General features: G+C 46.1%; 4 protein-coding genes across 7 annotated transcripts in view; 1 reads left to right on the top strand and 3 right to left on the bottom strand.

Annotated features, from left to right (window-relative positions):
* The window catches only part of LOC106575762 (T-box transcription factor TBX19), a 5,640-nt gene extending 3,614 nt beyond the window's left edge, over nucleotides 1–2,026 (bottom strand). Inside the window, exons 1-2 of the mRNA XM_045696716.1 lie at nucleotides 1,818–2,026; nucleotides 96–360 (exon numbers count right to left, since the gene is read on the bottom strand). Coding sequence (XP_045552672.1) covers nucleotides 96–360; nucleotides 1,818–2,026 — 474 coding nt within the window. The remainder of the gene's footprint in view (nucleotides 1–95; nucleotides 361–1,817) is intronic.
* Nucleotides 2,027–7,302: 5,276 nt separating this feature from the next.
* Nucleotides 7,303–10,940, bottom strand: LOC106574874 (vesicle transport protein SFT2B). The gene is made up of 8 exons (XM_014151004.2): nucleotides 10,719–10,940; nucleotides 10,412–10,501; nucleotides 10,032–10,117; nucleotides 9,719–9,800; nucleotides 9,387–9,422; nucleotides 9,171–9,229; nucleotides 8,597–8,626; nucleotides 7,303–8,050 (listed from the first exon to the last, which is right to left on the bottom strand). Exons 1-8 carry the CDS (start codon nucleotides 10,779–10,781, stop codon nucleotides 8,011–8,013), a joined length of 486 nt encoding a protein of 161 aa, XP_014006479.1. The 5' UTR covers nucleotides 10,782–10,940; the 3' UTR covers nucleotides 7,303–8,010.
* Nucleotides 10,941–11,064: 124 nt separating this feature from the next.
* LOC106594175 (gastrula zinc finger protein XlCGF8.2DB) lies at nucleotides 11,065–20,410 on the bottom strand. 3 transcript variants are annotated; one of them, XR_006759845.1, is made up of 4 exons: nucleotides 13,503–15,613; nucleotides 11,970–12,182; nucleotides 11,782–11,882; nucleotides 11,065–11,660 (listed from the first exon to the last, which is right to left on the bottom strand). XR_006759845.1 is itself a non-coding variant. In XM_045698048.1 (4 exons), exons 2-4 carry the CDS (start codon nucleotides 12,165–12,167, stop codon nucleotides 11,444–11,446), a joined length of 516 nt encoding a protein of 171 aa, XP_045554004.1. In that variant the 5' UTR covers nucleotides 12,168–12,182; nucleotides 20,274–20,342; the 3' UTR covers nucleotides 11,065–11,443. The 3 variants fall into 3 exon arrangements, 2 of the variants coding, with proteins under 2 accessions (XP_045554004.1, XP_014041018.1); XM_045698048.1 differs by lacking the exon at nucleotides 13,503–15,613 and adding an exon at nucleotides 20,274–20,342; XM_014185543.2 differs by lacking the exons at nucleotides 11,065–11,660; nucleotides 11,782–11,882; nucleotides 11,970–12,182; nucleotides 13,503–15,613 and adding exons at nucleotides 18,259–19,700; nucleotides 20,274–20,410.
* LOC106574872 (oocyte zinc finger protein XlCOF6) lies at nucleotides 19,864–27,709 on the top strand. 2 transcript variants are annotated; one of them, XM_045698034.1, is made up of 10 exons: nucleotides 19,864–19,996; nucleotides 22,699–22,901; nucleotides 23,034–23,120; nucleotides 23,304–23,381; nucleotides 23,559–23,651; nucleotides 23,779–23,905; nucleotides 24,025–24,505; nucleotides 24,867–24,925; nucleotides 25,368–26,525; nucleotides 27,086–27,709. In XM_045698034.1, the coding sequence occupies exons 1-10, from the start codon at nucleotides 19,993–19,995 to the stop codon at nucleotides 27,277–27,279; spliced, it is 2,484 nt and encodes an 827-aa protein (XP_045553990.1). In that variant the 5' UTR covers nucleotides 19,864–19,992; the 3' UTR covers nucleotides 27,280–27,709. The 2 variants fall into 2 exon arrangements, with proteins under 2 accessions (XP_045553990.1, XP_045553991.1); XM_045698035.1 differs by lacking the exon at nucleotides 19,864–19,996 and adding an exon at nucleotides 20,275–20,723.
* The last annotated feature ends 268 nt before the right edge of the window (nucleotides 27,710–27,977 follow it).

The following is a 27,977-nucleotide window of genomic DNA, read 5'->3' as shown; positions in this document are numbered from 1 at the left end:
CTGGTGAGTTTTGGCTGCCCAGAAACAAAGCTAGAGACTATAGACGGACTGTGTGTGTGTGTGTGTGTGTGTGTGTGTGCGTGTGTGTGCTCTACCTGTCCACCTCCGTTGAGCTTGTTGGTGAGTTTGACCTTGCTGAAGGAGACAGGTGCCTTCATCCAGTGGGCCCCGAAGTTGGGTGAGTCGGGATGGATGTACACACAACCATTACCGACAGGCTCCGGTTTACCGGCTGTAACCCACTCCCCGTTAACGTACTTCCAGCGGTGGCTGTCAGCTGGCTGGAAGTCCAGCAGGAAGGAGTACATGGCGTTGGGGTCCAGACCCGATACACTCACTTTCAGCACCGGAAACATCCGCCTGGAACACCACAGTCGGAACGCACAAATTAATACACATACACAGGCACGCAGTATGCACACACACACACACACACACACACACACACACACACACACACACACACACACACACACACACACACACACACACACACACACACACACACACACACACACACACACACACACACACCAACTCTAAACTTGCTGTTTCAGACTTTTTTGCCTTTTTTCTGACTCTTTTTACTTATATTAAATTATTTTTTTGTTTTCCCCAAATAAAAACGTTCTGAAGTGGCCAACGTGTAAATGGACAGACACCCACCAGGTGAGCTGACCTGCCACTACAGCGCGCGCTGGACCGGTCAAGCCGCCCCTCAGAGCATAGGAGGGTCGGCACAAAAGTGGCCATGCGCCAGAAAAATCTATGAAACCGTCGGATACACTACGGGCAATACTAAGTATAGAACGCAGATTTTTTATAACTAACATATTTTCTTAATTTAAGAATGTGGCGATAAATATAGCCAGTAATAACCAGCTTGTCGAGGTTTGCAGTCGGATTTTTGGAACAAAGTCTTCCAAACGAATGTTTTGTAGACGAATCAAATAGACTATTAACATATCAAATGTTAATTAATGACATGAAAGACACGAGACTATACAATTAAACAGAATCAATTTGAATAACTCTCTCTGAAAAAAAATGCTGCCCATTCCTAAATTATCTAATATTATTCAATAGCACTTGGTCTTAAATTACAGATAGGCCTATGTAATTAATAGTTTTCGCTTGGATCTAATTCTTATGAAATCGTAATGATTATATAGGAATAAAGCAATAGCTAGGCCTATATACATTTCACACAAAGCTGAAGTTGAAAAAAGGGCTGAATTAAAAGATTCGATCAAGATGCGTTTTGGAAGAAGTGCGTAATTGAAAATGGAATTATCAATTGAAATCGAATGGTCTCTTAATTGGGTAATTGATTCAAAGCCATCTAATTTAACATACGTGTTAGAATTTTTAGAATGATATCTGTGACAGAGAAATATAGGTTTTAATATAGGTTTCAATTCTGCTGCATGTGTTCATAAAATGAATTTAGCAATGGGTGGAAAGATATCATGGGTGATCAAATGACCAAACTCCTGAAACTTGCATTTGGTATTGTCTGTATGTTTGTCTGCGAATCTCCTCTCCTCAATAAATGTCCTCTTGCGGTTGAGGATCAATAAAATATTTTTGACTATTCAAAAATGCTCGTCTGTCTTACTATCCGGGGCTCCGGAGTGGCGCAGCGGTCTAAGGCGCTGCATTTCAGTGTTAGAGGCTTCACCCTAGTTCGAATCGACGCACAATTGGCCAAGCGTCGTCCGGGTTTGGTGTAGGTCGTCATTGTAAATAAGAATTTGTTCTTAACTGACTTGCCTAGTTAAATAAAGGTACAAAATATATAATTAGCTCGAGCTCACCTGCCGCTTTTGGTGACTATCATCTCATTGGTGACTTCCTTAAACTTCCGCCACAGTTCCGCTTCCTCGAGCGTCACCTTCAGCTGCTTCTCGGTGGGGTCCCCCTTCTCTCGCCCCGCTTGCAACTCGCTCTCCACCACGCTTAGCAGTCGCGAGATACAGCACTGGCTGGCAGGACCAGGACCTTCAGCTAAACCCTCAACCTTCATTTGGGGACCTCAACGAGGTTAAAGGCTACCTCTCAAATAAGACAGATGTTTTCTCTAAGGAAAGTTTAAAATGAGGTAAAACAAATATCTTACTCACAAATTTCTCACTCAGCAGGTGATGTGGAAAAAAACTCGTTAGAATCGGTTAAATTTAAATAAAACAAATGAATTCCCATGTGGGGGTTTTAGCCATGAGGATTAGAAACTGCAGTTGAAAATCAATGCGACACTGGTGCCGAGCACAAGACAGGTTCGGCCGGACGGTCATGTGATCAACTGTCACTAATTTACCATTTATAGAGCGTCATTTGTCAGACGGAGAGAGGAAGAGCGAGAGAGGAAGAGGGAGTGAGAGAGAGGAAGAGGGAGGGAGAGAGAGTTTGAGAGAGTTTTTTGACGAGCTAGCCTAGACCTTAAAGGGTCAATCTGCAGTCCTACATCTAATTGTGGACTTATAAATGAATGTTACATACCCCATTGATTCTTGAAGAACATAACGTGTAAATGCCTCATAATCTTAGTTCAACTGTAAAACCTCAACATAACCCAAACTTTAAGCTTGTAAACATTGTAAATGTAAACAAACACTGTAGCCTATAACCTCAAAACATGCTTAAAACTACAATTTGGATATATTGGATGATCAGTCCTTGCATCCATAGCTTCGTCTATGAATTTGAGAGTGGTTACATTTCCCAGGCACATCCCTCAGCTTTTTACCAAAACAGAGGCAGGATGTGGCTTTGTTATTGTTTCAACTAGGCTAAGGATAGCCCCTTTAAGTCTTCAGGCCATAATATCAGTCTCTCTCTCTCTCTCTCTCTCAACTTGCATTGAAATACCATACGTCTATTTTACCACTTTTGTCAGCATGATGACTTTTCAGGCACACACTTTCAGCACCATGGACAGCGAAGGACCATGCTGGAGGGGGCCAGAAGTCTAGGTGACTGGCTTTTCCGTTCAGAATGATCACAATTCCACAAAAAGACAAACGTCACAGTCGTGGGCCTATAGCCTTATTATATAAATCATTATCCGTGACTACGGTTAATGGTCTAACTACCGGTGCTCTTGGCAAGGAGTGGAATCAGATGCTTTTAGCGCACGGACTGAACAAGCCTCCCTCTCTTCCAAAACGACAGAAAAGCTTCTGAAGAAAATTAAATATAGCCTAGGGCATTTCATACGGCTATTTTTTCGGATAATAATTCAAGTTCCTGCTCTTAAGCATATTCAACGGAAACTATGTTGTTAAAGTTTGAACGACTGAAAACGTAAAATGCTTCCCAGAACATTTCCCTCTACTCTTGGTCTGACGACCTACTTGGCTCAGAGACCAGTCCATGTGGACTACACTAATGTAGCCTAGTGTGTGTTGTCTAAACAAATTTAGAGTTTGGGACTATACGGTTGTATCTGCATTTATTTAACATGTAGTTATTGACACAGCCTTGTTCGGTTCAATGGTCTCTACATATACAGTAGTCTAAATACCTCATGACATGTTCGGTTCAATGGTCTCTACATATACAGTAGTCTAAATACCTCAATGACTTTTTCAGTTCAATGGTCTCTACCTATACAGTAGTCTAAATACCTCAATGACATGTTCAGTTCAATGGTCTCTACCTATACAGTAGTCTAAATACCTCAATGACATGTTCAGTTCAATGGTCTCTACATATACAGTAGTCTAAATACCTCAATGACATGTTCAGTTCAATGGTCTCTACATATACAGTAGTCTAAATACCTCAATGACTTGTTCAGTTCAATGGTCTCTACATATACAGTAGTCTAAATACCTCAATGACTTGTTCAGTTCAATGGTCTCTACATATACAGTAGTCTAAATACCTCATGACATGTTCAGTTCAATGGTCTCAACATATACAGTAGTCTAAATACCTCAATGACATGTTCAGTTCAATGGTCTCTACATATACAGTAGTCTAAATACCTCAATGACATGTTCAGTTCAATGGTCTCTACCTATACAGTAGTCTAAATACCTCAATGACATGTTCAGTTCAATGGTCTCTACATATACAGTAGTCTAAATACCTCAATGACATGTTCAGTTCAATGGTCTCTACATATACAGTAGTCTAAATACCTCAATGACTTGTTCAGTTCAATGGTCTCTACATATACAGTAGTCTAAATACCTCAATGACTTGTTCAGTTCAATGGTCTCTACATATACAGTAGTCTAAATACCTCATGACATGTTCAGTTCAATGGTCTCAACATATACAGTAGTCTAAATACCTCAATGACATGTTCAGTTCAATGGTCTCTACATATACAGTAGTCTAAATACCTCAATGACTTGTTCAGTTCAATGGTCTCTACATATACAGTAGTCTAAATACCTCATGGTCTCTACCTATACAGTAGTCTAAATACCTCAATGACTTGTTCAGTTCAATGGTCTCTACATATACAGTAGTCTAAATACCTCAATGACATGTTCAGTTCAAAATAATACTATTTATTTCTGACACTATTCAAACCAATGAGGGTTCGGAACTTTAAAGCCAATTATCTCAGAATCATCTTTTTCAGGTAGAACCAAGCTCTCGAACTGCTGTTGATTCAACTAGTTTGTGCACAGTGGAAGCTCCGTGCCCCACCCGAGGAGGGAAGAACAAGAGCACACGGAACCGTCAGTATCCAGAAGGGCCCCTATAGCGACACCCGATCCCCGCGAGCTGGCGGTGTGACCGAACGGCCTTGTGAGCTCGCAGCTGCGTGTGTTTGGAGAAAGATTTTTTTTAATCAGCGGCGGGCGGCGAGCGGAGATTAGGGGCTTTACTGATTTACAACGCATAAAGGAGCGTCATTAACTGAGCGCGAGGCAAATATCAAAAGGTGGGAAGCAAAGCACAGGTAAACGCACCAAATCATAAACCCACAATACACACCTCAGACCTTTTGTACAAGGAATGCGTTTGTGTGTGTGGCTGTGACCCCATCAGAAAATACAAAGCCAAGGAAGGCAAAACAGGTGGTACAACTCGCTCACTCTTGCACATTAAAAACACTCCACAATATAGTTTGAAAATGTTTATTTCGGTTGTAAGATGGTGTCACACAAACATGACAAGAACATATGAAACATGATTCATAGTCATACATTATTAGCCTACAACATCGCTAAATGATCGTTACACTTTAAAAGTGTTGAATCTCCAGATACTTTTTAAATCACGATGGTACAAAAACTATTTCCAAACCTGTAACTACCTGCGCTCATATTAGACAAGTAGACTAACCATAGTCCTAAAACAATGTATCCTGAATATAGAACATATGTTATTCTATAAAACAAGTGTTTAATAGCATCATACATGTTTTTCTGCAGATGAAACAACCATCTATAGGGAGGGTTTTATGAAACAGAGGCCACTCAGGGGAGTTACAGTATATATATATTTTTTTTAAAGCAGTGATTCCCTGGTTTAAATCATGTAAAGTAAGGCATTTCTTTTTTGCAAGTTAACATAAAAGTCACACAACCCCAGTGAGAGGGTTTTTTAATGGTCGTGACTAGGGCATGCTGAAGCCAGAATGTATATTTTAATTCTGCCCAGAAAACAGATATAGTACTAACCATGAAAGAGTTAAAACAGCAGTTAGACATGTTTACAGGAGACAGAGTTGAAATAAAAATAACAAAACAGACGTTTTAAATAAAAGGTGAAAGATTCAGGAGCACTTGAAGCAGTTCTTCCCTTCTTTTTTTCAGCATGTACAGTTGAAGTCGGAAGTTTACATACATCTTAGCCAAATACATTTAAACTCAGTTTTTCACAATTCCTGACATTTAATCCTAGTAAAAATTCCCTGTCTTAGGTCAGTTAAGATCACCACTTTATTTTAAGAGTGTGAAATGTCAGAATAATAGTAGAGATAATGATTTATTTCAGCTTTTATTTATTTCAGCACATCCCCAATGGGTCAGAAGTTTACATACACTCAATTAGTATTTGGTCGCATTGCTTTTAAATTGTTAACTTGGGTCAAACGTTTTGGGTAGCCTTCCACAAGCTTCCCACAATAAGTTGGGTGAATTTTGGCCCATTCCTCCTGACAGAGCTGGTGTAACTGAGTCAGGTTTGTAGGCCTCCTTGCTTAAACATGCTTTTTCAGTTCAGCCCACAAATTTTATATGGGATTGAGGTCAGGGCTTTGTGATGGCGACTCCAATACCTTGACTTTGTCCTTAAGCCATAACGCTACAACTTTGGAAGTATGCTTGAGGTCATTGTCCATTTGCAACCAAGCTTTAACTTCCTGACTGATGTCTTGAGATGTTGCTTCAATATATCCACATCATTTTCCTACCTCATGATGCCATCTATTTTGCGAAGTGCACCAGTCCCTCCTGCAGCAAAGCACCCCAACAACATGATGCTGCCACCCCTGTGATTCATGTTTGGGATGGTGTTCTTTGGCTTGCAAGCCTCCCCTTTTACCTTCAAACATAACGATGGTCATTATGGCCAAACAGTTCTATTTTTGTTTCATCAGACCAGAGGACATTTGTCCAAAAAGTACAGTCTTTGTCTCCATGTGCAGTTGCAAACCGTAGTCTGGCTTTCTTATGTGGTTTTGGAGCAGTGGCTTCTTCCTTGCTGAGGGCCTTTCAGGTTATGTCGATATAGGACTCGTTTTACTGTGGATATAGATACTTTTGTACCTGTTTCCTCCAGCATCTTCACAAGGTCCTTTGCGGTTCTGGGATTGATTTGCACTTTTCGCACCAAAGTACATTCATCTCTAGGAGACAGAACGCGTCTCCTTCCTGAGCGGTATGACAGCCCACTTGGTCCCACGGTGTTTATACTTGTACAGATGAACGTGGTACCTTCAGGTGTTTGGAAATTGCTCCCAAGGATGAACCAGACTTGTGGAGGTCTACAATGTATTTTCTGAGGTCTTGGCTGATTTCTTTTGATTTTTCCATGATGTCAAGCAAAGAGGCACTGAGTTTGAAGGTAGGCATTGAAATACATCCACAGGTACACCTCCAATTGACTCAAATTATGTCAATTAGCCTATCAGAAGCTTCTAAAGAAATTACATAATTTTCTGGAATTTTCCAAGCTGTTTAAAGGCACAGTCAACTTAGTGTATGTAAACGTCTGACCCACTGGAATTGTGATACAGTGAATTCTAGGTGAAATAATCTGTCTGTAAACAATTGTTGGAAAAATGACTTGTGTCATGCACAAAGTAGATGTCCTAACCGACTTGCCAAACTATAGTTTGTTAACAAGAACTTTGTGGAGAGGTTGAAAAACGAGTTTTAATGACTCCAACCTAAGTGTATGTAAACTTCCGACTTCAACTGTATATCTATCCAGCTAGAAGAACGTTTAACAGCAGGACCTTAGAGTCAGACTCCTGGTAAGTGCACTTGGGATGAGGTGCAAAAGGTTATCTGACTGTACAGATTTCCAGACCTGAGCCGGTGAAATGATCAGTAGTCAGCTGTACATTGTGAACATACGTGAATAAACCCCTACAGCACAAATAACTAGTGAAGACACACCATGTTGGCACCTCAACATAGATCTGAATAGTTTTGGTCTGGTTTGATTTACAGTTAGAGAAATGACAGAGGTGGTGCATTGACCCTCCACCTACAGTAAATTAAGAGGAGCTGGACTCACCATGTAGAAAAACACACAAAATTCACATATACACCGACCTTAAAAGGGACACAGACACCACACACACCCACAGAGAAGATAAGGCATCCCTCACAAACAGATTCCTCTACACAACATCATACCTCAGGTACACTTCTACTCTGGAAAGCATTCGCTGACGAGTGTTTACTCAGTGGGCACCAGTCCAGCACACCTGTGTGGAATCTGTGTGTTTGCCAGAGAGTTGAGGGCTTTAGCCAACCCCCAAACACACACACATCATAACCCCTCAGAGGGAGAGAGAAAGGGAGGTTTGTAGCCTCACTTCAGACAGACAGAGAAGGCCTTTATCACGGCATCCCTGTGAACAAACAAACAATAATAATTAGTAAAAGAATAAACACGCCAAAGTCATGTTTCAAAAACTTCAAAGCCTTTGCTTTAGGACTGAACTATCACTAAATGGGAAGGGAAGATGTAATACTGTGAATAGGGCTTAAGGCTACGGACAGAGGTGGACCGGCAGTTAAGGCTATGGACAGAGGTGGACCGGCAGTTAAGGCTATGGACAGAGGTGGACCGGCAGTTAAGGCTATGGACAGAGGTGGACCGGCAGTTAAGGCTACGGACAGAGGTGGACCGGCAGTTAAGGCTACGGACAGAGGTGGACCGGCAGTTAAGGCTACGGACAGAGGTGGACCGGCAGTTAAGGCTACGGACAGAGGTGGACCGGCAGTTAAGGCTATGGACAGAGGTGGACCGGCAGTTAAGGCTATGGACAGAGGTGGACCGGCAGTTAAGGCTATGGACAGAGGTGGACCGGCAGTTAAGGCTATGGACAGAGGTGGACCGGCAGTTAAGGCTACGGACAGAGGTGGACCGGCAGTTACTGTAAACCAACACTCACCTTGCGAATGGAATGTAGGACAGGCCATACCTGAAACACAGAAGTATAGCATAAGTCAGCATCATACATCACACACAGCAAAGGGCTGTATAGGTCTTTATCTGAAATGTGTCAGTGGCAGAGAGTTTGTGAAAACAGAGTTTATGCATGAGTGTTTGTTGTGTTACAGTGTAAGTTATTTTAATAGTGTTTATGTATGTCTGTAAACTAATTGCACATCTGTGTGTACCCCTGTGTGTGTGTGGGCGAGAGAGAGAGAGAGAGAGAGAGAGAGAGAGAGAGAGAGAATGCATCTCCTGTCTTTGTGAAGGAGGTGCTTGAGAGAACAAAGATAGCTGCATTAGTCGTGTGTGATTAGCCAGGCTAAAAGCTATGGCCATAATTACTCTGTTTTCAGTTACAAATAAGGACCTGGCATTGAGCTGCCTGCCAAAAAGCCCTCAGCACAGAACAACTCTGTGTGTGTGTGTGTGTGTGTGTGTGTGTGTGTGTGTGTGTGTGTGACTCAGACTGCAGACTGTAGGGATGTAATACCACACAAACACAAACTAAAGGAAGGAAGGAGATTACTCACCAAGCGAAGGCCAGAAACTGTAGAATACAGAAGAGTAAGGCTAGACCATTATTCTTCCACTGTAGAGAGAGAGAGAAGCACTCAGGACTCAGATATACTTTGAGGTAGAACAATGTAAGACAAAGTTTAAATGAGTAACATACTAGCTAAAAAGGCCTGCAGGTATTTGATAACACAACAGGTGCAGGATATGTATCATGTGTCCGTTCTACTCACCCAGAAAGCAGAACACATAGTTAGCACCAGACAGGTCTGTCAGGAGGGACACAATCAGCATGTCATTAATGAACAGAAAAACTGTGTGTTTTTTTGGTTTTACTATCCTTGTTGGGACCAGAAGTCCTCACAAGCATAGTAAAACAAGGACAATTTTGACAAGTGGGGATAGTTTGTTGGTCACAACAAGAAAAAAAGCTATTTTAGGCTTAGGGGTTAGAATTAGGAGTTAGGGTTATGGAAAATAGTATTTTGAAAGGGAATACGTGTTTTGGTCCCCACAAGGACGGTAAAACAAACATGGGTGTGTGTGTGTGTGTGTGTGATCTCACCAGCATGATAGCTGTGGCCAGCGCTCTTTCTCTGGCACACATCCTCTTCAGCTGATTAAGGGGTCCCATCAGGAACATAGTGCTGAGAATACACACATTATTTTACTAAACTTACTTATTTGTAGTAATGTTCAAATGCACTACAAATTTGATAGCTGTATCATGTGCACCTTAGGTGTTAAACTGGACAAGAACAATGTCAGCTTTGATCTGGGGAGGGTCCCAGGGATACAATAAAATAGGCCTAACTGTTTATTAAATTCCCACATAAGCCACATATACACACACTCACACTCAACAACGCTCTACTCACCTGCACAGAGAGGCAACATTGCCGAATGTGTACAACACAGCAAACAGAATCAGACCAACCCTTGGAATCCACAGCAAGCATGTCCCCTGCCACCAGGTGAGAGCATGAACAATTTAGCGTCGGCCCCTATTCTACTGTAGACACTATCAATTGGTCCCAAATGACTCCTATTCTACTGTAGACACGATCAACTTGCCCTTAGTGTCTAGACCTCTATGCACAGATTTTAATTTCTCCGAGATCAACCCCTCCATACTTTCTGGAATAAATACATATCTATGTGTACTGGCTTACTGAGAGAGGTTTGGGAAACACAACTGAGTGACACACGTCATTGACAGTCAGAGCAATGCTGAAATGGGAGAGAGATGACGACTCACCAGAATCGAACACAAGACCCCGAGCACGAAACACGCGATAAAGCCCTTCATGCGCGTGCCCCAGCCCAGGGTGGAGGCGTGGTTCGCCGCCTGTTTCAACACCGGACCATTTAGAAACAACATAGCTAGAAAACACCATCATTGACCTAGCTAGACAAGTGTTTCTAGCTAACGTTATTGCTAAGCAACTGTACTCGTAACGTAGATAAAGCATGCTTTGCAAACGGCTAAGCGATAAAGCCAAACTTAGCTAGATATTATTTAAGGTAAATAACATAGTAGCTAGCTAGCTAGAAAAAGTACCTACTTGCAATATGTCGCCGTCATCATTGTTATCTTGGCCACTCAAAACTTTCTTTAGTTTGTCCATTAAAGTTGACAGGGATAGAATGTAGCTAGTGGTTCTAGAACTTTCCCGTGGCTTCGATTGGCTTAGTTTTTAACAAGGACAAATATCGATTTTGTCGAGGTATTTTTGCTGTTCGAAGTGCAACAGGTGGATTGCGGTAACTTCCGCCAGTGTGTAACCACGGAGACGAGGCGGGCTGGGGATAACTGCAGTACCACAATCAGAGAAGGGGGCAGCACAGCCTTATATTTGTGGTGGAAACCTTCACAGGAGTACACAGTAATAATGATGATACAACTTAGTATACATTTTACAATTAGAACAACCAAAGTATTTTATTCAATGACTAGGAGAAAACAAAGACGTAGATGGGATACAATGTAAAAATGTAAATGCCCTTACCGACTAAACAAACAAAATCTTGAAATAAACATGTTGAATTGATAATTATAAGTAAAACATCCATACATTTCACTCATACACTATCACACAAACAATTTTAAAAGATACTGGATTATTGGGATTTGGGGGAATACAGAGAAGAGAGCTCTCTCTCTCGTTCCCTCTCTCTCAGCACAGCACTCTAGATACAGAGATTTAAGGGATAAGTTCCGTCCGTATCTAAGCAGTTCTGCACGGTTCATTACAACGCTAGGCAGTTCTGAGTGTTATTCTGCAGTTCTTCACCGGTTCTCATCAGTTCTGTGTAGTTCTTCCCGGTTCTGTGTAGTTCTGTCCAGGCAGTTCTTTCCAGCTATATGCAGTTGTGAGAGGTTGGGTCCAGTTCTAGGCTGTTCGACGTGGTTCTCAGGGTACTTTGACCCGAGTAGAGTGGTTCTGGCAAGAGCACCACCTGCACACAACACACCTGCCTCCTCCACAGCCACTCTTATATACACACTTCAGGGGACAGAGAGAGAAAGAGTGTGAGAGAGAAACAGTGAGAGGGGGAAACAGTGTGTGACAGAGAAACAGTGAGAGAGAGAAACAGTGTGTGTGTGTGATTTCAAGCTGCTCTTACTTGGCTGTGGAAGATATGAGAGCAGTGCAGCTCCCTGATTCCACTCCCTCCTCTGTGCAGGTCATCATGGCAGATGAGACACACACATGATCGGCGTCGCTCTGCAACACAAACACACAGATTTACTTTTAACAAAGTGTTAATTGAACGGAATGAGACTAAAGTATTGTTCTCAGAAAGACTCCCACCTGGCCATCACACACACAGCAAGCTCCCCGGAGACATGACGTTCTGCCTGCGGAGCCACGTCTGCATTTGAATCTGGAACGGTGGATGGCTGGTATCGGGCAGCCAGGATCGTCAGTGGACGAGATGCATTGCCGGGAGTTTTGCCTGGCGGGTGACGTGGCCCTAGCGGTGGTGTGGAGACGAGACAACTGCATCATCGCTGTGAGTTGAGCCTGAGAGAGAAACACACACACACACACACACACACACACACACACACACACACACACACACACACACACACACACACACACACACACACACACACACACACACACACACACACACACACACACACACACACAGAGAGAGAAAAAAAGTGCACGAGAGAGAGAGGAGGAAAGAAAAGCAGATAGAGAGATGAAGGGGGGAGTGGGGGGGTTGAGTGACAGATAATTCAGTAAATTAATCTGAATTCCCAACACAAGGAACTCAAGTAAACACACACACACACACACAAGGTGTGTAAATTACGTATGCTCCTGCTCTGTAGCCTATTATAATCCCATTAGTCCCTGTCCCCTGGCTGTAGCTAAGGCACAACAAAGCAATGTAACAACTTTTATTTCTCTGGCTGACAGTCACTGCCTTTTTGTTCTGACTTCCATCAAATCTCTCTAGCTGCTGTTTCCAGAACATTTGGTGCTGTCTGATAGGGATATAAAAGGGCCTGTCTCCAAGAGGCTGCTGTTTCCAGAACATTTGGTGCTGTCTGATAGGGATATAAAAGGGCCTGTCTCCAAGAGGCTGCTGTTTGCAGAACATTTGGTGCTGTCTGATAGGGATATAAAAGGGCCTGTCTCCAAGAGGCTGCTGTTTGCAGAACATTTGGTGCTGTCTGATAGGGATATAAAAGGGCCTGTCTCCAAGAGGCCAGTTAGACATTTCCTCAGCTTCTGTGCTGGGTGGTGTCACCCTGTTGCAACTTGTAATAAACCGGAAAGATTTTTGATTGACTTTACCCTACGACTGCTCTCCTTGAAATTCCTATAACACTGAGCTTGAGAAGAAGAAACAGCTATCTACCTGTACTTTGGGGTTCAGGCTAGGAGCTAAAGAGCCCTGTGGTGGGTCAGTGTGTGGTGGGTCGGTGTGTGGTGGGTCAGTGTGTGGTGGGTCGGTGTGTGGTGGGTCAGTGTGTGGTGGGTCAGTGTGTGGTGGGTCGGTGTGTGGTGGGTCGGTGTGTGGTGGGTCGGTGTGTGGTGGGTCAGTGTGTGGTGGGTCGGTGTGTGGTGGGTCGGTGTGTGGTGGGTCGGTGTGTGGTGGGTCGGTGTGTGGTGGGTCGGTGTGTGGTGGGTCGGTGTGTGGTGGGTCAGTGTGTGGTAGGTCGGTGTGTGGTGTGGTAGGGGATCCTAGCGGAGTGACTGACTGTTATCTTGAGTGTCAGAGGTCAAACCCAGCAGCCCTAGCTCTGACCCTCCCCCTGAAAACTCACTCCTACTGGTCTGTGTATACAACTCCCAAAGACAAAGCAGATTACAACAGCATCTCACATGTACACAGACTCACTAGACAGGGTAGTGATTGCCGCCGGTCTGCTCATGGTGGAGCTTGTCGTTCGAAGCTGTTCTTCCTCTCCTCTATCACTGCATCTCTTTTCTCCACCTCTTTATCCTTGTCCTCCTGTTCTGCTGCTTTCTTGTAGCAGCCCATCCATGTGGCAAAGATGTTATCATCCTCCTCCTCATCATCATCTCCCTCTTGTTGCTCCTCTGGCTCAATAGGAATCCCATCTGGCTCCTCAGCATCAGAACCTTCTGGATAAATTAACACTATCCTCCAGTTCTGTTCCGATTCTATCCTCCAGTTCTGTTCCGATTCTATCCTCAGGTTCCATTAGAATTCTATCCTCCAGTTCTGTTCCGATTCTATCCTCCAGTTCTGTTCCGATTCTATCCTCAGGTTCCATTAGAATTCTATCCTCCAGTTCTGTTCCGATTCTATCCTCAGGTTCCATTAGAATTCTATCCTCCAGTTCTGTTCCGATTCTATCCTCGGGTTCCATTAGAATTCTATCCTCCAGTTCTGTACCGATTCTATCCTCAGGTTCCATTACAATTGTATCCTCAGGGTCCATGATAATTGTATCCTCTGGGTCCATGATATCTGCCATGGGGAGCAGGGGGGAGTGGAGGCTCACTCAGGATCCAGGGAGTACTGGAGGAGGGCTGAAGTAGAATAGAGGCTGGGTCAGAGGGTTGTGTTGAGGCAGGGCTGGGACAGAGGGCTGGGTTGAGGCGGGGCTGGGACAGAGGGTTGGGTTGAGGCGGGGCTGGGACAGAGGGTTGGGTTGAGGCGGGGCTGGGACAGAGGGTTGGGTTGAGGCGGGGCTGGGACAGAGGGCTGGGTTGAGGCGGGGCTGGGACAGAGGGCTGGGTTGAGGCGGGGCTGGGACAGAGGGCTGGGTTGAGGCGGGGCTGGGACAGAGGGCTGGGTTGAGGCGGGGCTGGGACAGAGGGCTGGGTTGAGGCGGGGCTGGGACAGAGGGCTGGGTTGAGGCGGGGCTGGGACAGAGGGTTGTGTTGAGGCAGGGCTGGGACAGAGGGCTGGGTTGAGGCAGCGCTGGGAGAGAGGGTTGTGTTGAGGCAGGGCTGGGTTGAGGCGGGGCTGGGACAGAGGGTTGTGTTGAGGCGGGGCTGGGACAGAGGGCTGGGTTGAGGCGGGGCTGGGAGAGAGGGCTGGGTTGAGGCGGGGCTGGGTTGAGGTGGGGCTGGGTTGAGGCGGGGCTGGGTTGAGGTGGGGCTGGGTTGAGGCGGGGCTGGGACAGAGGGCTGGGCTGGGACAGAGGGCTGGGATGAGGCGGGGCTGGGTTGAGGCAGGGCTGAGACAGAGGGCTGGGTTGAAGTAGAGAGGAGTATCGATAGGCTAAGGCTAGAAGATGGAGGCTATAGAAGGATGTGCGGCTGTGCCTTTGTCCAATCACATCGCTGCCTGTTTCCCTCACCCCACACCCAGATCAGTGGCGAGGTAGTTCTCTCTCTCTCATACTGTACCCTCTGTTTGGTGTGTGTGGCTCAGCTGGACACCACAATACACTGCCAGGCCACAGCCCCAACAGCATGTTAATAGCAGAGAATCCTCTGTAATCTGGTTAAAGCGGGGCTGACAGGGGGAGGTGCAGGGGAGGAGCTTAGAGATATAGAAATGAATCCACAAAAACATATGTTTTTGTGGATTCTTTTGGGTAGAGAGAAGGAGAATGGGGAGACCAATGAAGAAAGGGTGAATAGAAAGGTGGCAGAGAGGTGGACGAATAGAGGGGTAACGGAGTGGGGGGGATGAATAGAGGGGTAACCGAGTAACGGAGTGGGAGGATGAATAGTGGGGTAACAGTAACAGAGTGGGGGATGAATAGAAGGGTAACAGAGTAACGGAGTGGAGGGATGAATAGTGGGGTAACGGAGTAATGGAGTGGGAGGATGAATAGTAGGGTAACAGAGTAACAGAGTGGGGGATGAATAGTGGGGTAACAGTAACAGAGTGGGGGATGAATAGAAGGGTAACAAAGTAACGGAGTGGGAGGATGAATAGTGGGGTAACAGTAACAGAGTGGGAGGATGAATAGTGGGGTAACGGAGTAATGAAGTGGGGGGATGAATAGTGGGGTAACAGTAATAGAGTGGGGGGATGAATAGAAGAGTAACAGAGTAACGGAGTGGGGGGATGAATAGAGGAGTAACGGAGTGGAGGGATGAATAGAAGGGGAGTAACGGAGTGGAGGGATGAATAGAGGAGTAACGGAGTGGGGGGATGAATAGAGGGGTAACAGTAACAGAGTGGGGGGATGAATAGAGGGTAGTAACGGAGTGGGGGGATGAATAGAGGAGTAACGGAGTGGGGGGATGAATAGAGGGAGTAACGGAGTGGGGGGGATGAATAGAGGAGTAACGGAGTGGGGGGATGAATAGAGGAGTAACGGAGTGGGGGGATGAATAGAGGAGTAACGGAGTGGGGGGATGAATAGAAGGAGTAACGGAGTGGAGGGATGAATAGAGGAGTAACGGAGTGGGAGGATGAATAGAGGAGTAACGGAGTGGGGGATGAATAGAGGGGTAACGGAGTGGGGGATGAATAGAGGGGTAACAGTAACAGAGTGGGGGATGAATAGTGGGGTAACGGAGTAATGGAGCGGGGGGATGAATAGAGGGGTAACAGTAACAGAGTGGGGGATGAATAGAGGGGTAACGGAGTAACAGAGTGGGGGATGAATAGAGGGGTAACAAAGTAATGGAGTGGGGGGTGGAATAGAGGAGTAACGGAGTGGGGGGATGAATAGAGAAGTAACGGAGTGGGGGGATGAATAGAGGAGTAACGGAGTGGGGGGATGAATAGAGGAGTAACGGAGTAACGGAGTGGGGGGATGAATAGAGGAGTAACAAAGTAACGGAGTGGGAGGATGAATAGTGGGGTAACAGTAACGGAGTGGGGGATGAATAGAGGGGTAACGGAGTAATGAAGTGAGGGGGATGAATAGAGGAGTAATGGAGTGGGGGGATGAATAGAGGAGTAACCGAGTAACGGAGTGGGGGGATGAATAGAGGAGTAACGGAGTGGAGGGATGAATAGAGGAGTAACGGAGTGGAGGGATGAATAGAGGAGTAACGGAGTGGGGGGATGAATAGAGGAGTAACGGAGTGGGGGGATGAATAGAGGAGTAACGGAGTGGGGGGATGAATAGAGGAGTAACGGAGTGGGGGGATGAATAGAGGAGTAACGGAGTGGGGGGATGAATAGAGGAGTAACGGAGTGGGGGGATGAATAGAGGAGTAACGGAGTGGGGGGATGAATAGAGGAGTAACGGAGTGGAGGGATGAATAGAGGAGTAACGGAGTGGGAGGATGAATAGAGGAGTAACGGAGTGGGGGATGAATAGAGGAGTAACGGAGTGGGGGATGAATAGAGGAGTAACGGAGTGGGGGGATGAATAGAGGAGTAACGGAGTGGGGGGATGAATAGAGGAGTAACGGAGTGGGGGGATGAATAGAGGAGTAACAAAGTAACGGAGTGGGAGGATGAATAGTGGGGTAATAGTAACAGAGTGGGGGATGAATAGAGGGGTAACGGAGTAATGAAGTGAGGGGGATGAATAGAGGAGTAATGGAGTGGGGGGATGAATAGAGGAGTAACCGAGTAACGGAGTGGGGGGATGAATAGAGGAGTAACGGAGTGGAGGGATGAATAGAGGAGTAACGGAGTGGAGGGATGAATAGAGGAGTAACGGAGTGGGGGGATGAATAGAGGGAGTAACGGAGTGGCGGGATGAATAGAGGTAGTAACGGAGTGGGGGATGAATAGAGGAGTAACGGAGTAACGGAGTGGGGGATGAATAGAGGAGTAATGGAGTGGGGGGATGAATAGAGAAGTAACGGAGTGGGGGGATGAATAGAGAAGTAACGGAGTGGGGGGATGAATAGAGAAGTAACGGAGTGGGGGGATGAATAGAGAAGTAACGGAGTGGCGGGATGAATAGAGGGGTAACAGAGTAATGGAGTGGGGGGATGAATAGAGGAGTAACGGAGTGGGGGGATGAATAGAGGAGTAACAGAGTGGGAGATGAATAGAGGGGTAACAGAGTGGGGGATGAATAGAGGGGTAACAGAGTGGGGGATGAATAGAGGGGTAATGGAGTAATGGAGTGGGGGGATGAATAGAGAAGTAACGGAGTGGGGGGATGAATAGAGAAGTAACGGAGTGGGGGGATGAATAGAGAAGTAACGGAGTGGGGGGATGAATAGAGAAGTAACGGAGTGGGGGGATGAATAGAGAAGTAACGGAGTGGGGGGATGAATAGAGAAGTAACGGAGTGGGGGGATGAATAGAGAAGTAACGGAGTGGGGGGATGAATAGAGAAGTAACGGAGTGGGGGGATGAATAGAGAAGTAACGGAGTGGGGGGATGAATAGAGAAGTAACGGAGTGGGGGGATGAATAGAGGAGTAACGGAGTGGGGGGATGAATAGAGAAGTAACGGAGTGGGGGGATGAATAGAGAAGTAACGGAGTGGGGGGATGAATAGAGAAGTAACGGAGTGGCGGGATGAATAGAGAAGTAACGGAGTGGCGGGATGAATAGAGGAGTAACGGAGTGGGGGGATGAATAGAGGAGTAACGGAGTGGAGGGATGAATAGAGAAGTAACGGAGTGGAGGGATGAATAGAGGGGAAACAGAGTAATGGAGTGGGGGGGATGATCACTTAAGTAGCTGCAATAAGCAGTAAGCATCTTACAAACAGTGAGAAGTTGGGCTAAAATTTGCCTTGCCAATGAACTCTAAACGAGAGAGAGAGAAATACATGCTATCACACACGAACACACACAAACACAAAAAATAAAGCCAAAGCTTTATTAACTTCCTTGCAACCTGGTTTGCCCACTGGGCTGTTTTTGTGTCTTGAGTCTACCTGTTACTGTCTGTTAGTGGGTATGTCTCTGTTATAGTGTGCGTTTGTGCGTCTCTGTGCCGTCCACATGGAGGGTCAGAGGTGAAGTGCCCTCTCCAGTGTGGTGCCTCTTCTGGTGTTTCTTTCGGTCGCCATCTTGTGAGAAGCTTCTCCCACAGTCAGAGCAACTGTACGGTTTCTCTCCAGTGTGAATTCTCATGTGTGTGGTTAGTGTGTCCTGTTGAAAGAAACGTTTGTCGCAGCAGGAGCACTGGAGAGCTCTCTCTCCATAATGGAACCTCCTCAGATGCCTCATCACTCCATCGGAGCGGGTAAAAGTCTTCCCACATACTGAGCAAGGATAGGTTTTCTTTTCAGAGAGTGGTAGCTCGTGTTTGCGCTTGTGTCTCCTGTACGTTGCATCGTGTCTGAAACTCTCCCCACACTCGTTGCAGAGGTAGGGTTTCTCTCCAGTGTGTATTCGCTGGTGATGTTTCAAACTATGTGCCTGTGTAAAACCCTCCCCACAGTGGGTGCATATGTATGGCATTTGTCCATTGTGTACTCTCTGGTGTCTTTCAAATTTTCCTTTGTGTAAGAACCGCTTACCGCAGTCAGAGCAGTAGAGCGCCAGCTCTTCAGTATGTACTGGCAAGTGTGTTGTTAGTTCTTCCAGGTCAGAAAAGCTCTCATCACACCTTGGACAGCCGTGAGGTTTCTTTTCCTTGTGTGTAAGGTGATTTTTTTCCAGATGTTTTTCAAGCTGCTCTAAATGGACAAAGCCTTTCACACAATCAGTACAGGGGTGTTTAAGTTTCTTCTTCTTTCTTTCATGTGTTTTCAGGTGTGATTTCAGATGATCTGTGCGGGTAAAGCCTTTACCACACTCGGAGCAGAGGTACGGCCTCTCTGTCATATGAATTTTCTGGTGTGTTTTAAGATTATCCGAACGGGTATAACTTTTACCACAATCAGGGCAGATGTGACAAGGCTTCTGTTCTCCGGTATTAGAACTCTTGAGACGGTCCTCTGTATCGTGAGGCTCGTCTCCATCCTCCTGTTTTATTTGCACCTGCAGTATATCTGTGTGTTGATTGTCCCTCTCAATATCAGCCATTGTCTCTGGAGTATCCTCCTGTAGCACTTGAAAGGAATCTTTTGATGATTCGGTCAAAAGGAGGACCCCTTTTGGCCCACAGTGAAGGGGGAGATTCTAGGATTCTGATGTGTTGTCCCAGGTAAGACTCTCCCGCTGATGGTGTGGTGGACAAGATCTGATAGGATCTTCTCACCAAATACCATGTAGTCTTTGTCTTGATGTAAAAAATAAAATAAGAAAAACATGGTTAGCTAGTTCGTAGTTTGACAAAAGAAGGCAAATGTTTAGCCAGTTAGCTAGTTACGTGCCTAATTTGGTTGATTATCAAAATCCATCAGCTTTGTTGTTGTTGTGAGTCGCAGAACGCACGCTGGCTATCTGCTGCTCTATCAACTTCCGGTTCATCAAAAGTTTACGAGGAAACGAGCAGCTAGCCTTGCCTCTTCAATCAACATTTGTAAGATACGACTAAAAGACGGCATATACGATTTCCACGTGGAAACAATATGGGTATGCATTAATGTAAAGATTGTGGCTAGGTAGCTATATAGCTTACTCTTTCTAATCAAGCTGTCGGTGGAAGCAGGCCGTTGTGGGTGTAGTTTAACGTAGCTAGCTAACGTTAGTTATCTAGCTAAAGTTAGCTTCCGCTGACATGAGTACTTTTCTCTAGTCTAGGTATCAAATATTATAGGCTAGCTGACGTTAGCTAGCTAAAATTGCACACTCAATTTCAGTGCATCTCCTGCGAAATGTGGGATTAACTGTAAAATATACTCATACGTACTTGCTTGGTAGCATCACTGGGGTGGTGCTGTGGCCTATGCACCAAGTTTGCCTGCTAGGAGTCATGGGTAACTGCATACATTGAGCGTGTCTGAAAGTGGGCGTTGCGAAATAAGCGGGAGGATCAACAAAAGCGTAAATCTAACAGCTAATTGGGCAGATTGGTTGCCACTCAAGACCGTTTTGCGTGGCTGCTTCCTTGTAGCGTTTTAGCTGAACTCGGCATGGTCAATCCGACGTCTGCATTGGCCATGCAGCATTTACAGCGATATGTCCTCTGCAGAAGTCATTGCATTCATACCTGGGGTCCTGAGTGGCGCAGCGGTCTAAGGCACTGCATCTCAATGTTAGAGGCGTCACTATGGTCCTGGTTCGAATCCAGGCTGTATCACATCCGGCCGTGATTGGGAGTCCCATAGGGCGGCGTACAATTGGCCCAGCGTCGTCCGGGGTAGGCTGTCATTGTAAATAAGAATTTGTTCCTAACTGACTTGCCTAGTTAATTAAAGGGGGATAAGTTTATATATATATGTGTATGTATGTATGTGTGTATTTATAACCAAGACCACAGCCTGTCGTTTCTAATGGCAACAAATTAGTCATAGTGGGCAGAGCCAAGCATGAGCTAGCGAAATCCTATTGGCGCGTTCTAGCCAACATCTGCATATTTCCGTTAGGGAACGCCTACTTTGAAATGCGCGTGTGCAATAACTCATTTCGCCTTTGCACTCCTTCTAAACAATGTGGGTTTTTTTTAACTTTAGTAAAGTATACAAAACATAGTCCACTCTGTTCATAACATATTTTAGTTTTGGGAACAGAAAACCGTATTGCAATCAAATGTTTCATAAATTAAGAAAATTTGCAGAATGTCGGCCAAAAGCCATCTCGTTACGTCTTCACGCACTTCCATGTTTGGTAGTGAGTGGAAACACCAAGCGAATTTATACATCCGGTGAAATATCTGTCTCATTGTTCTGTGTTCATATTTCTTGCGGAATAGCGCAGAGCTGTTGTGAAGGAAGTCTTCTTCTTCTATGGTATTTTGGCGATCGCACAATTGAATGTGCATCCGGTCACCTACTGTGCGGTATGTAAACAGGACCCCCCCGTCCAAACAGATCTGATCCCTCAGTAAAAAAAATAAAACAGGTATGATCCCTACACAGGCTCAAGGGGAACCTGGGAGGACGGGTCTTCCCAACACACACTTGAAACATGGCCAAATAATTTACAATTCTTACACAGCAGTGGTTTGGGAACGAAAGCTCTGACAGAATATCTTACATAACCAAGCTTCACATGCGTAAGTGTTTGCCCTTTATCAAACAACAACAGGACCGACAGACTTTTTTATTTTCTCCATTCAGAACATTTGTCTTAACCAACTTTGCTCGATGCGCTGCTTGATTCGAACTCGGCATCCACATCTGCCATCTTTTCTGCCACGTTAATTATCCTAACCTGCCAAGGTATTTATCCTAACCTGCCACCTTAATTATCCTAACCTGCCACCTTAATTATCCTAACCTGCCACCTTAATTATCCTAACCTGCCACCTTAATTATCCTAACCTGCCAAGGTAATTATCCTAACCTGCCAAGGTAATTAGCTAAAACGCTAAAAGGAAGCAGTTTGCAGTCACGCAAAATGATAGAGTGGCAACCAATTAGCTGTTATATTTCCATACACCCACTTTTGTTGATCCTCCCTCTTATTTCGCAACGCCCACTTTCAGACAATCAATGTATGCAGTTACTCATACTTGGCCAGCAGTGGAGGCTGGTGGGGAGGACGGCTCATAATAATGGCTGGAACGGAGCAAATGGAATGGTATCAAACACATTAAAACCATGTGTTTGATGTATTTCATACGATTCCATTGATTCCGCTCCAGCCATTACCACGAGCCCGTCCTCCCCAATTAAGGAGTTGTGTTGGCCAGCACAGCTCACATTGTAGCTCTGGTCCAGGGCGTCAGCGCATCCCTCTAATGCCCTGGACTAGAGCTATTCACAGTGATGACCAGTGGTGTGATTCTTGGATATGGTGAAATGTGTACTGTTTGAACACTTGCATCTCACCTAACGTCCATCCTTCTTTAAAATAAGCACTGCTGTATTATTAAGTAAGTAAGTAGCCTTGCATGAGTCTATTTCCTGTTTTCTGATGCGTGAGGCAGCTTGATGTGTACTCCCTTTGGACAGGACACTAGTCTATCGCAGGTCTTTACCCCCAATCCATTGCTGAGTGCCAAGCAGAGATGCATCTGGGCCCATTTTTACAGTCTTTGGTGTGACTTGGTCAGGGATCAAACTCCTAACATTCCAATCTCAGGGTGGACACTCCAGAAGTATTCAAACAGGGCAAATGTGTGCTTTGTGTAGCCTGCCTGTCTATACTTACCTCCCCTTCCTTCCCCACAGATGGCCCCCTCCCTCTCTCCTCTCTGAGACTCCTGGTGCCACCGCTGCGTCTGATGTCTGCGGTCATGTGGCAGGTGGTGGGGCGGCGGAGTTTGGAGCATTATGGGAAGCTGGAGGACTTTGTGTGTTTGGTCACAGAGACAGTTCCAGAACTACTGACTGACAGGCAGAGAGCATTACTGCTTCTGGGCCTCAGAGCAAAGGTGTGTGCGTTTCTTCCAGCAGTAACCTACACCGTATTTTCCATGTGCTGCAAATCAGAAGTTCACCTCTGTTGTAAAGTGTTGCACAGTGTTGTAATTTTAAACGGACTTCCTGATCGGTCCGTCTTGCAGATGTCCCAGGAGTGGATAGTTGAGGATGTCGCCCCAGAACTCATCCAGACTCACCTGGACAGGATCCAGTCCATCTGTCTGACAAAGGTGAGAGAGAGGGCTCATGGGAACTGGATTCTTACAGCCTGCCTTTTACTGAATGTATAGAGTGATAGGGTGGAGTAAAGGGAGGGAACCGAGTGCCAAAATGGGGACACACCTTTTCTGAGTGCTGAGAGGGAGACGTTTGGCCGTGACACACACTAAGGTATGTGTCTGTTGTTTTTCCAGTCCAGTGACAAGGCCTTTGAGGATGCCAAAGCCAGGCTCATGGCGTACACCCAGAGGAGTCCAGGAGATCGATGGGCTGTAAGAAAATCTCTTTCTTCACTTGAGTAACATGCAGCAGAGCAAGTGACAGCACTGTACTAAACTCTGAGTTCAGTGAAGAATTGTTCTCTCTCTACTCTCTCTTTTCTCTCTCTCTTTTCTCTCTCTCTTTTCTCTCTGTACTATCTCTCTTTCTCTCGCAACTATCTCTCTCAGTTTGGTCAATACTTTAATGCAGAGCTGGAGTCTCTGGTGTGTGTGTTCCTCTCCAGACTGGAGGAGCTGCTGCCAGTACCAGACTTTAAACAGGTACGCAGTGACCGGCGACCGCATGTCAACCCCAACTTCACTACTAAGAGACTACACAGGCTACACATTGACCACATTTACCAACCACACTTTGACCACCACACATCTCCCCCCCTGTGTTCCCCAGGCTGCCTCCTGGCTTGACTCTGTCCCCGGTGGTGTGGATGAATGTCTGCAGTCTATCCCCCACAGTGACAGGCTGAGGTCTGTGCTGCAGAGCCAAACGTGCTGCCGAGAACACCTGGTAAATAGAGGTACGTCACCAACACTGCAGCAATCACCAACCCCGTCATAGTCTGTAGTCTCAGTTGTTTTAAGGTAAAAAAATGTATTTGATTTGTTTACAACTGTGCTTCTCGCTTGTCTTGTGCAGACTCCAGCCCATCCCAGACCAACCTCCTCAGCTCTCTACCTGTTTGTCTTCCAAATATGATGGTGTACCATCCCTCTGCCGACTCTGACAGTGAGTCAGAACCCATCCCTGAGGAAAGGATGGATGAAGAGAGAGGAGAAGAACAGGAGAAGGTCTGCATCAAACGAGAGGACGATGAGAAATCGAAAGTAGCCGAGCTGATTGGTCAAGACCAGGAATCAGCCAATGGAGTGGCAGGAGAAACGGAAACGTCCAACCTAGGGATTCTGGGTTTCATTGTTCAGAGCCAATCTGTAATGATTATCCCCCAGCCGGGCCAGCACTCTCTGGCTGTCGTCTCCCAGTCTGCACCCACTCTCACCCTGCCTGTGGCCTGCAGGGGGCAGACTGCAGTCAGCTCTCCCCCAGGACAGAGCAGGCCCTCGCCAGAGAGGAACACTGTTCCTGTGAGCAGCCAAAAGCCCCAGGTCTCACTGGGGAGGTATGTATATGTGTGTGTGTGTGTGTTTGTGTTAGGAATGCAGTAGCGTGACAGTAAGTATGGACAGATTGTATCAGAATGGGTGTTTTGAGTGGTAAATGTGTGTGAGTGGTAGTGTGACGATTGGTGTGGACAGAGTATGTGTGGGTGTTTAGAGAGTGTGTGTGTCTAACACCTCAGTGAGGAGGAAAGTGTGGTCAGCGTGTGTTTGGGAGTGTTTGTGTGGAATGCAGTAGCGTGACAGTAAGTATGGACAGATTGTATCTTGTGTGTTTTTGAGGGTACATTATTTGAAGTGTCGAGTGTGTGAGTATTGGGTAAATGATGAATGATTAACATGACATGTTATTTCCCACTTCAGCATCATCCCTGAGTCGTCTGATAAGCCTGTAGAATGTATTAGGGTGGAGAGTGACACAGGTGAGTGTCTTATACCCTCCTAACCACCTGCAGCTCACAGGAGGCTGGTGGGGAGGGCAGCTCATAATAATGTCTGGAACGGAGCAAATGGAATGGCATCAAACACCTGGAAACCATGTGTGGTTTATTTGATACCATTCCACTCCAGTCATTATCACAAGCCCGTCCTCCCCACCAGCCTCCTGTGCTGCAGCTCCTTATCAGGTGTACGCGTAAGATATTCTTATTTTGTCCTCCATTACAAACTCCATTTCCCAATATCCTCTCTGCTTATCCTCTCGTGTGCCTTTTTTAAATGTACGTAGTTCTGTCTGTGAGCAGTACTTGTCTATTAATGTTCGTGTTCTGTGTGGACCCCAGGAAGAGTAGCTTTCACAGCAGCTAATGGGGATCCTAATAAAATACCAATCACCTCTCACCTTCCCTTCCTGTTTCCTCACAGACAGCCCCACAGGGGAGTCCTCGTCTTCCGGGACGCACCCGTCTAGCGTATCCCACAATCCCCGGCGTGTTGCCCACAAGTGCCCGACGTGTGGGAAGTGTTTCATCTACCGTTCCCAGGTGCTGCGTCACCTGACCACACACTCGCGAGGCGGCCGCTACAAATGCGCCCAGTGTGGTGTTGACTTCCCAACGCCCTGGAGCCTGAACGACCACAAGCGCTCTGTGTGTGTCAACGCCACCTTGGACTGCGCACAGTGCGGGAAGCGGTTTGCGTCGCTCCGCGAGCAGTACCGCCACCGCCTCACCCACAAGACCAACACCTGTTTTCAATGTGGGGCGGGCTTTAGGACCAAGCTGGAACTGACCCGACACCACAAGACCCACTGGGCCCAGCCGCTGCACCAGTGCTGCCTGTGCGGCAAACGCTTCCGCCTCCTCTCCAGCCTGACCAATCACAAGCAGACTCACTCGTCCGGCGGCGGCTTCGCCTGCACCCAGTGCGAGCGTGTGTTCGGCTCGGCGAAGGAGCGCGACGCACACCGGCAGATGCACCGCGTACCCAAGCTCGTCTGCCCTGTCTGCGGCGAGATATTCACCTCGCAGGCCAAACTCATCAAACACCAGCAGACCCATCCGGTCCCAGAGGGGAGCGAGGGCCAGAGGTACAAGTGCCGTTACTGTGAGGAGACGTTTACAGGCCTGACCCTCATGAGGATCCACCAGAGAAGCCATCTTGTGGACAGACCTCATCAATGTGACCAGTGTGAGAAGAGCTTCACTACTCTGGGGTCCCTCCAGTCCCACCTCAGAACCCACTCGGAGGAGAAGCCCTTTCTCTGCGCCCACTGCGGCAAGCGCTTCCGGACCAAAGACGGCATGGAGGGACACCTCCGGATCCACACGGGCGAGAAGCCCTTCCACTGCTCCTACTGCGGGAAACGCTTTACGGCGCTCGCCGGGTTGAACGTTCACGTGCGGCGGCACACGGGCGAGAGGCCGTACGTGTGTGAGGTGTGCGGAAAGGCGTGGCCCTCAGGTGGGGACTTGCAGAAACACATGCGCTGTCACACAGGAGAGAGACCTTACAGCTGTGTTGACTGTGGAAAGACATTCTCTATATCCTGTCACCTGACAGAACACATGAAGACACACTCAGGTCAGAACCAGGAGCTTGTAGTTAAAGGGATAGTTCGGATTTTGGCAATGAGGCCCAAGAGTCCGATGAAGTTGTGGATACCATTTTTATGTTTCTGCGAGCAGTTTGGAGGAAGTTGCTAACTAGCGCTATTGCAATTGCTAAGTCCCCGTGTAAGAATTTCCACAACAATACCCATAGACTTCCAGTCATTGCGCTAATGCTAGTTAGCATTGGCCCGTGAAACTACCTATAACTTCCTTCATACTGGACACAGAGACATAACAATGATATCCACGAGTTCATCTGACTCTGGGGAAGTAGATAAAGGGACAACATCCCGAAGTATCCCTTTAAGGGGGCCGTTGATATAACAACTATATGGTGTATATGAATGATACTGTCGTCATTTGTCCAAGAAATGCTAAACATGTTTGTACTTTCATATGTGATGCAGTATATTTATACATTTGTGATCGATTAATAATAAAACAAACGATTTATTCGTAGTTCTGTGTCATCTGAAGTAACTCTTCTGTGTAATCTTGATTTATAGTCCTAAATACTGTCCCGTCCCTCAGGTGAGAAGCCGTTCTCTTGTCCAGAGTGTGGGAAGAGCCTGAAGAGGAAGTTTGATCTGAAGAAGCACCTGTTAACTCACTCTGGAGTGCGTCCGTACCCCTGCCCTCGCTGTGACAAGAGCTACACCCGCCGCACACACCTCAACAGGCACCTACAGAAACACTCGGCTGAGCTGTTAGCAGCAGCATTGTAGCCAGCATCAACATTTGCCCATGGATGGACATCTCAATAGAATTCTGCCCTTGAAATAACAATGGGCTCCCATCACCAAGATTCTGAATTGGAATTCAATGACTTCCAGAGACTAGAGCAACAGAACGTTCTGCCTATGAATGGCAGGGGGAAGCAATGTCTCCCTGCTGGTTGAGTTAGATTGACCGAGATCATGTGACTTTTCTTGATTCATCTTGTGTTAATCAAGAATGTGGTATCACTGTAGTCTGTCGTTATCAAATAGACCTAAAGCCATTTGTCTCCTGATTTTTCTACGTTGTGGCCTCTCGTTTGTTATAAAATAGTTGACTGATGGGTAACTGCTGCCTGAATAATGCCTCTTCAATTTATATCCTGTCTGTAATTCAGTTTATTTTCTTCTGTGCATTGATAAAACCTATCCCAAGTTATACCAGTGTGTTGGCATTCTTCCTTACCTATGACTGCTGGTGGTTATAATATACCCTTAAAAGTAATGTTTCAGACAGTGTAGTTAATATCAAATGCACTGTAAATCAATTGTATTTGTTAAATGTGGTGATAATACATAAATCCTACATGTACATTCCAAAAGAGATCAATTCAACAAATTACAAATCTGAATATTGTACTAACATATCTCCCTGGTACAGTATAATTGATGGGTGCTAAAACAAAATATGCAGGAACACAATGACA

Source organism: Salmo salar, chromosome ssa16 (assembly GCF_905237065.1).
Source record: "Salmo salar chromosome ssa16, Ssal_v3.1, whole genome shotgun sequence".
Classification (NCBI taxonomy): domain Eukaryota; kingdom Metazoa; phylum Chordata; class Actinopteri; order Salmoniformes; family Salmonidae; genus Salmo; species Salmo salar.
This window is presented reverse-complemented; position numbering and strand designations above follow the sequence as displayed.

What these genes read in the sequence shown, in the direction of transcription:
- LOC106594175 (XM_014185543.2), bottom strand. Translation starts at nt 19,504, where the DNA reads ATGGCTGATATTGAGAGGGACAATCAACACACAGATATACTGCAGGTG.
- LOC106574874 (XM_014151004.2), bottom strand. Translation starts at nt 10,781, where the DNA reads ATGGACAAACTAAAGAAAGTTTTGAGTGGCCAAGATAACAATGATGAC. An exon ending in ATGACGGCGACATATTGCAA is followed by an intron (nt 10,502 to 10,718) that starts GTAGGTACTTTT and finishes GTGTTGAAACAG; the next exon opens with GCGGCGAACCACGCCTCCAC. An exon ending in TCCTACATTCCATTCGCAAG is followed by an intron (nt 8,051 to 8,596) that starts GTGAGTGTTGGT and finishes GTTTGTTCACAG; the next exon opens with GGATGCCGTGATAAAGGCCT.
- LOC106574872 (XM_045698034.1), top strand. An exon ending in AGAACACCTGGTAAATAGAG is followed by an intron (nt 23,906 to 24,024) that starts GTACGTCACCAA and finishes TGTCTTGTGCAG; the next exon opens with ACTCCAGCCCATCCCAGACC. An exon ending in ACACATGAAGACACACTCAG is followed by an intron (nt 26,526 to 27,085) that starts GTCAGAACCAGG and finishes CCCGTCCCTCAG; the next exon opens with GTGAGAAGCCGTTCTCTTGT.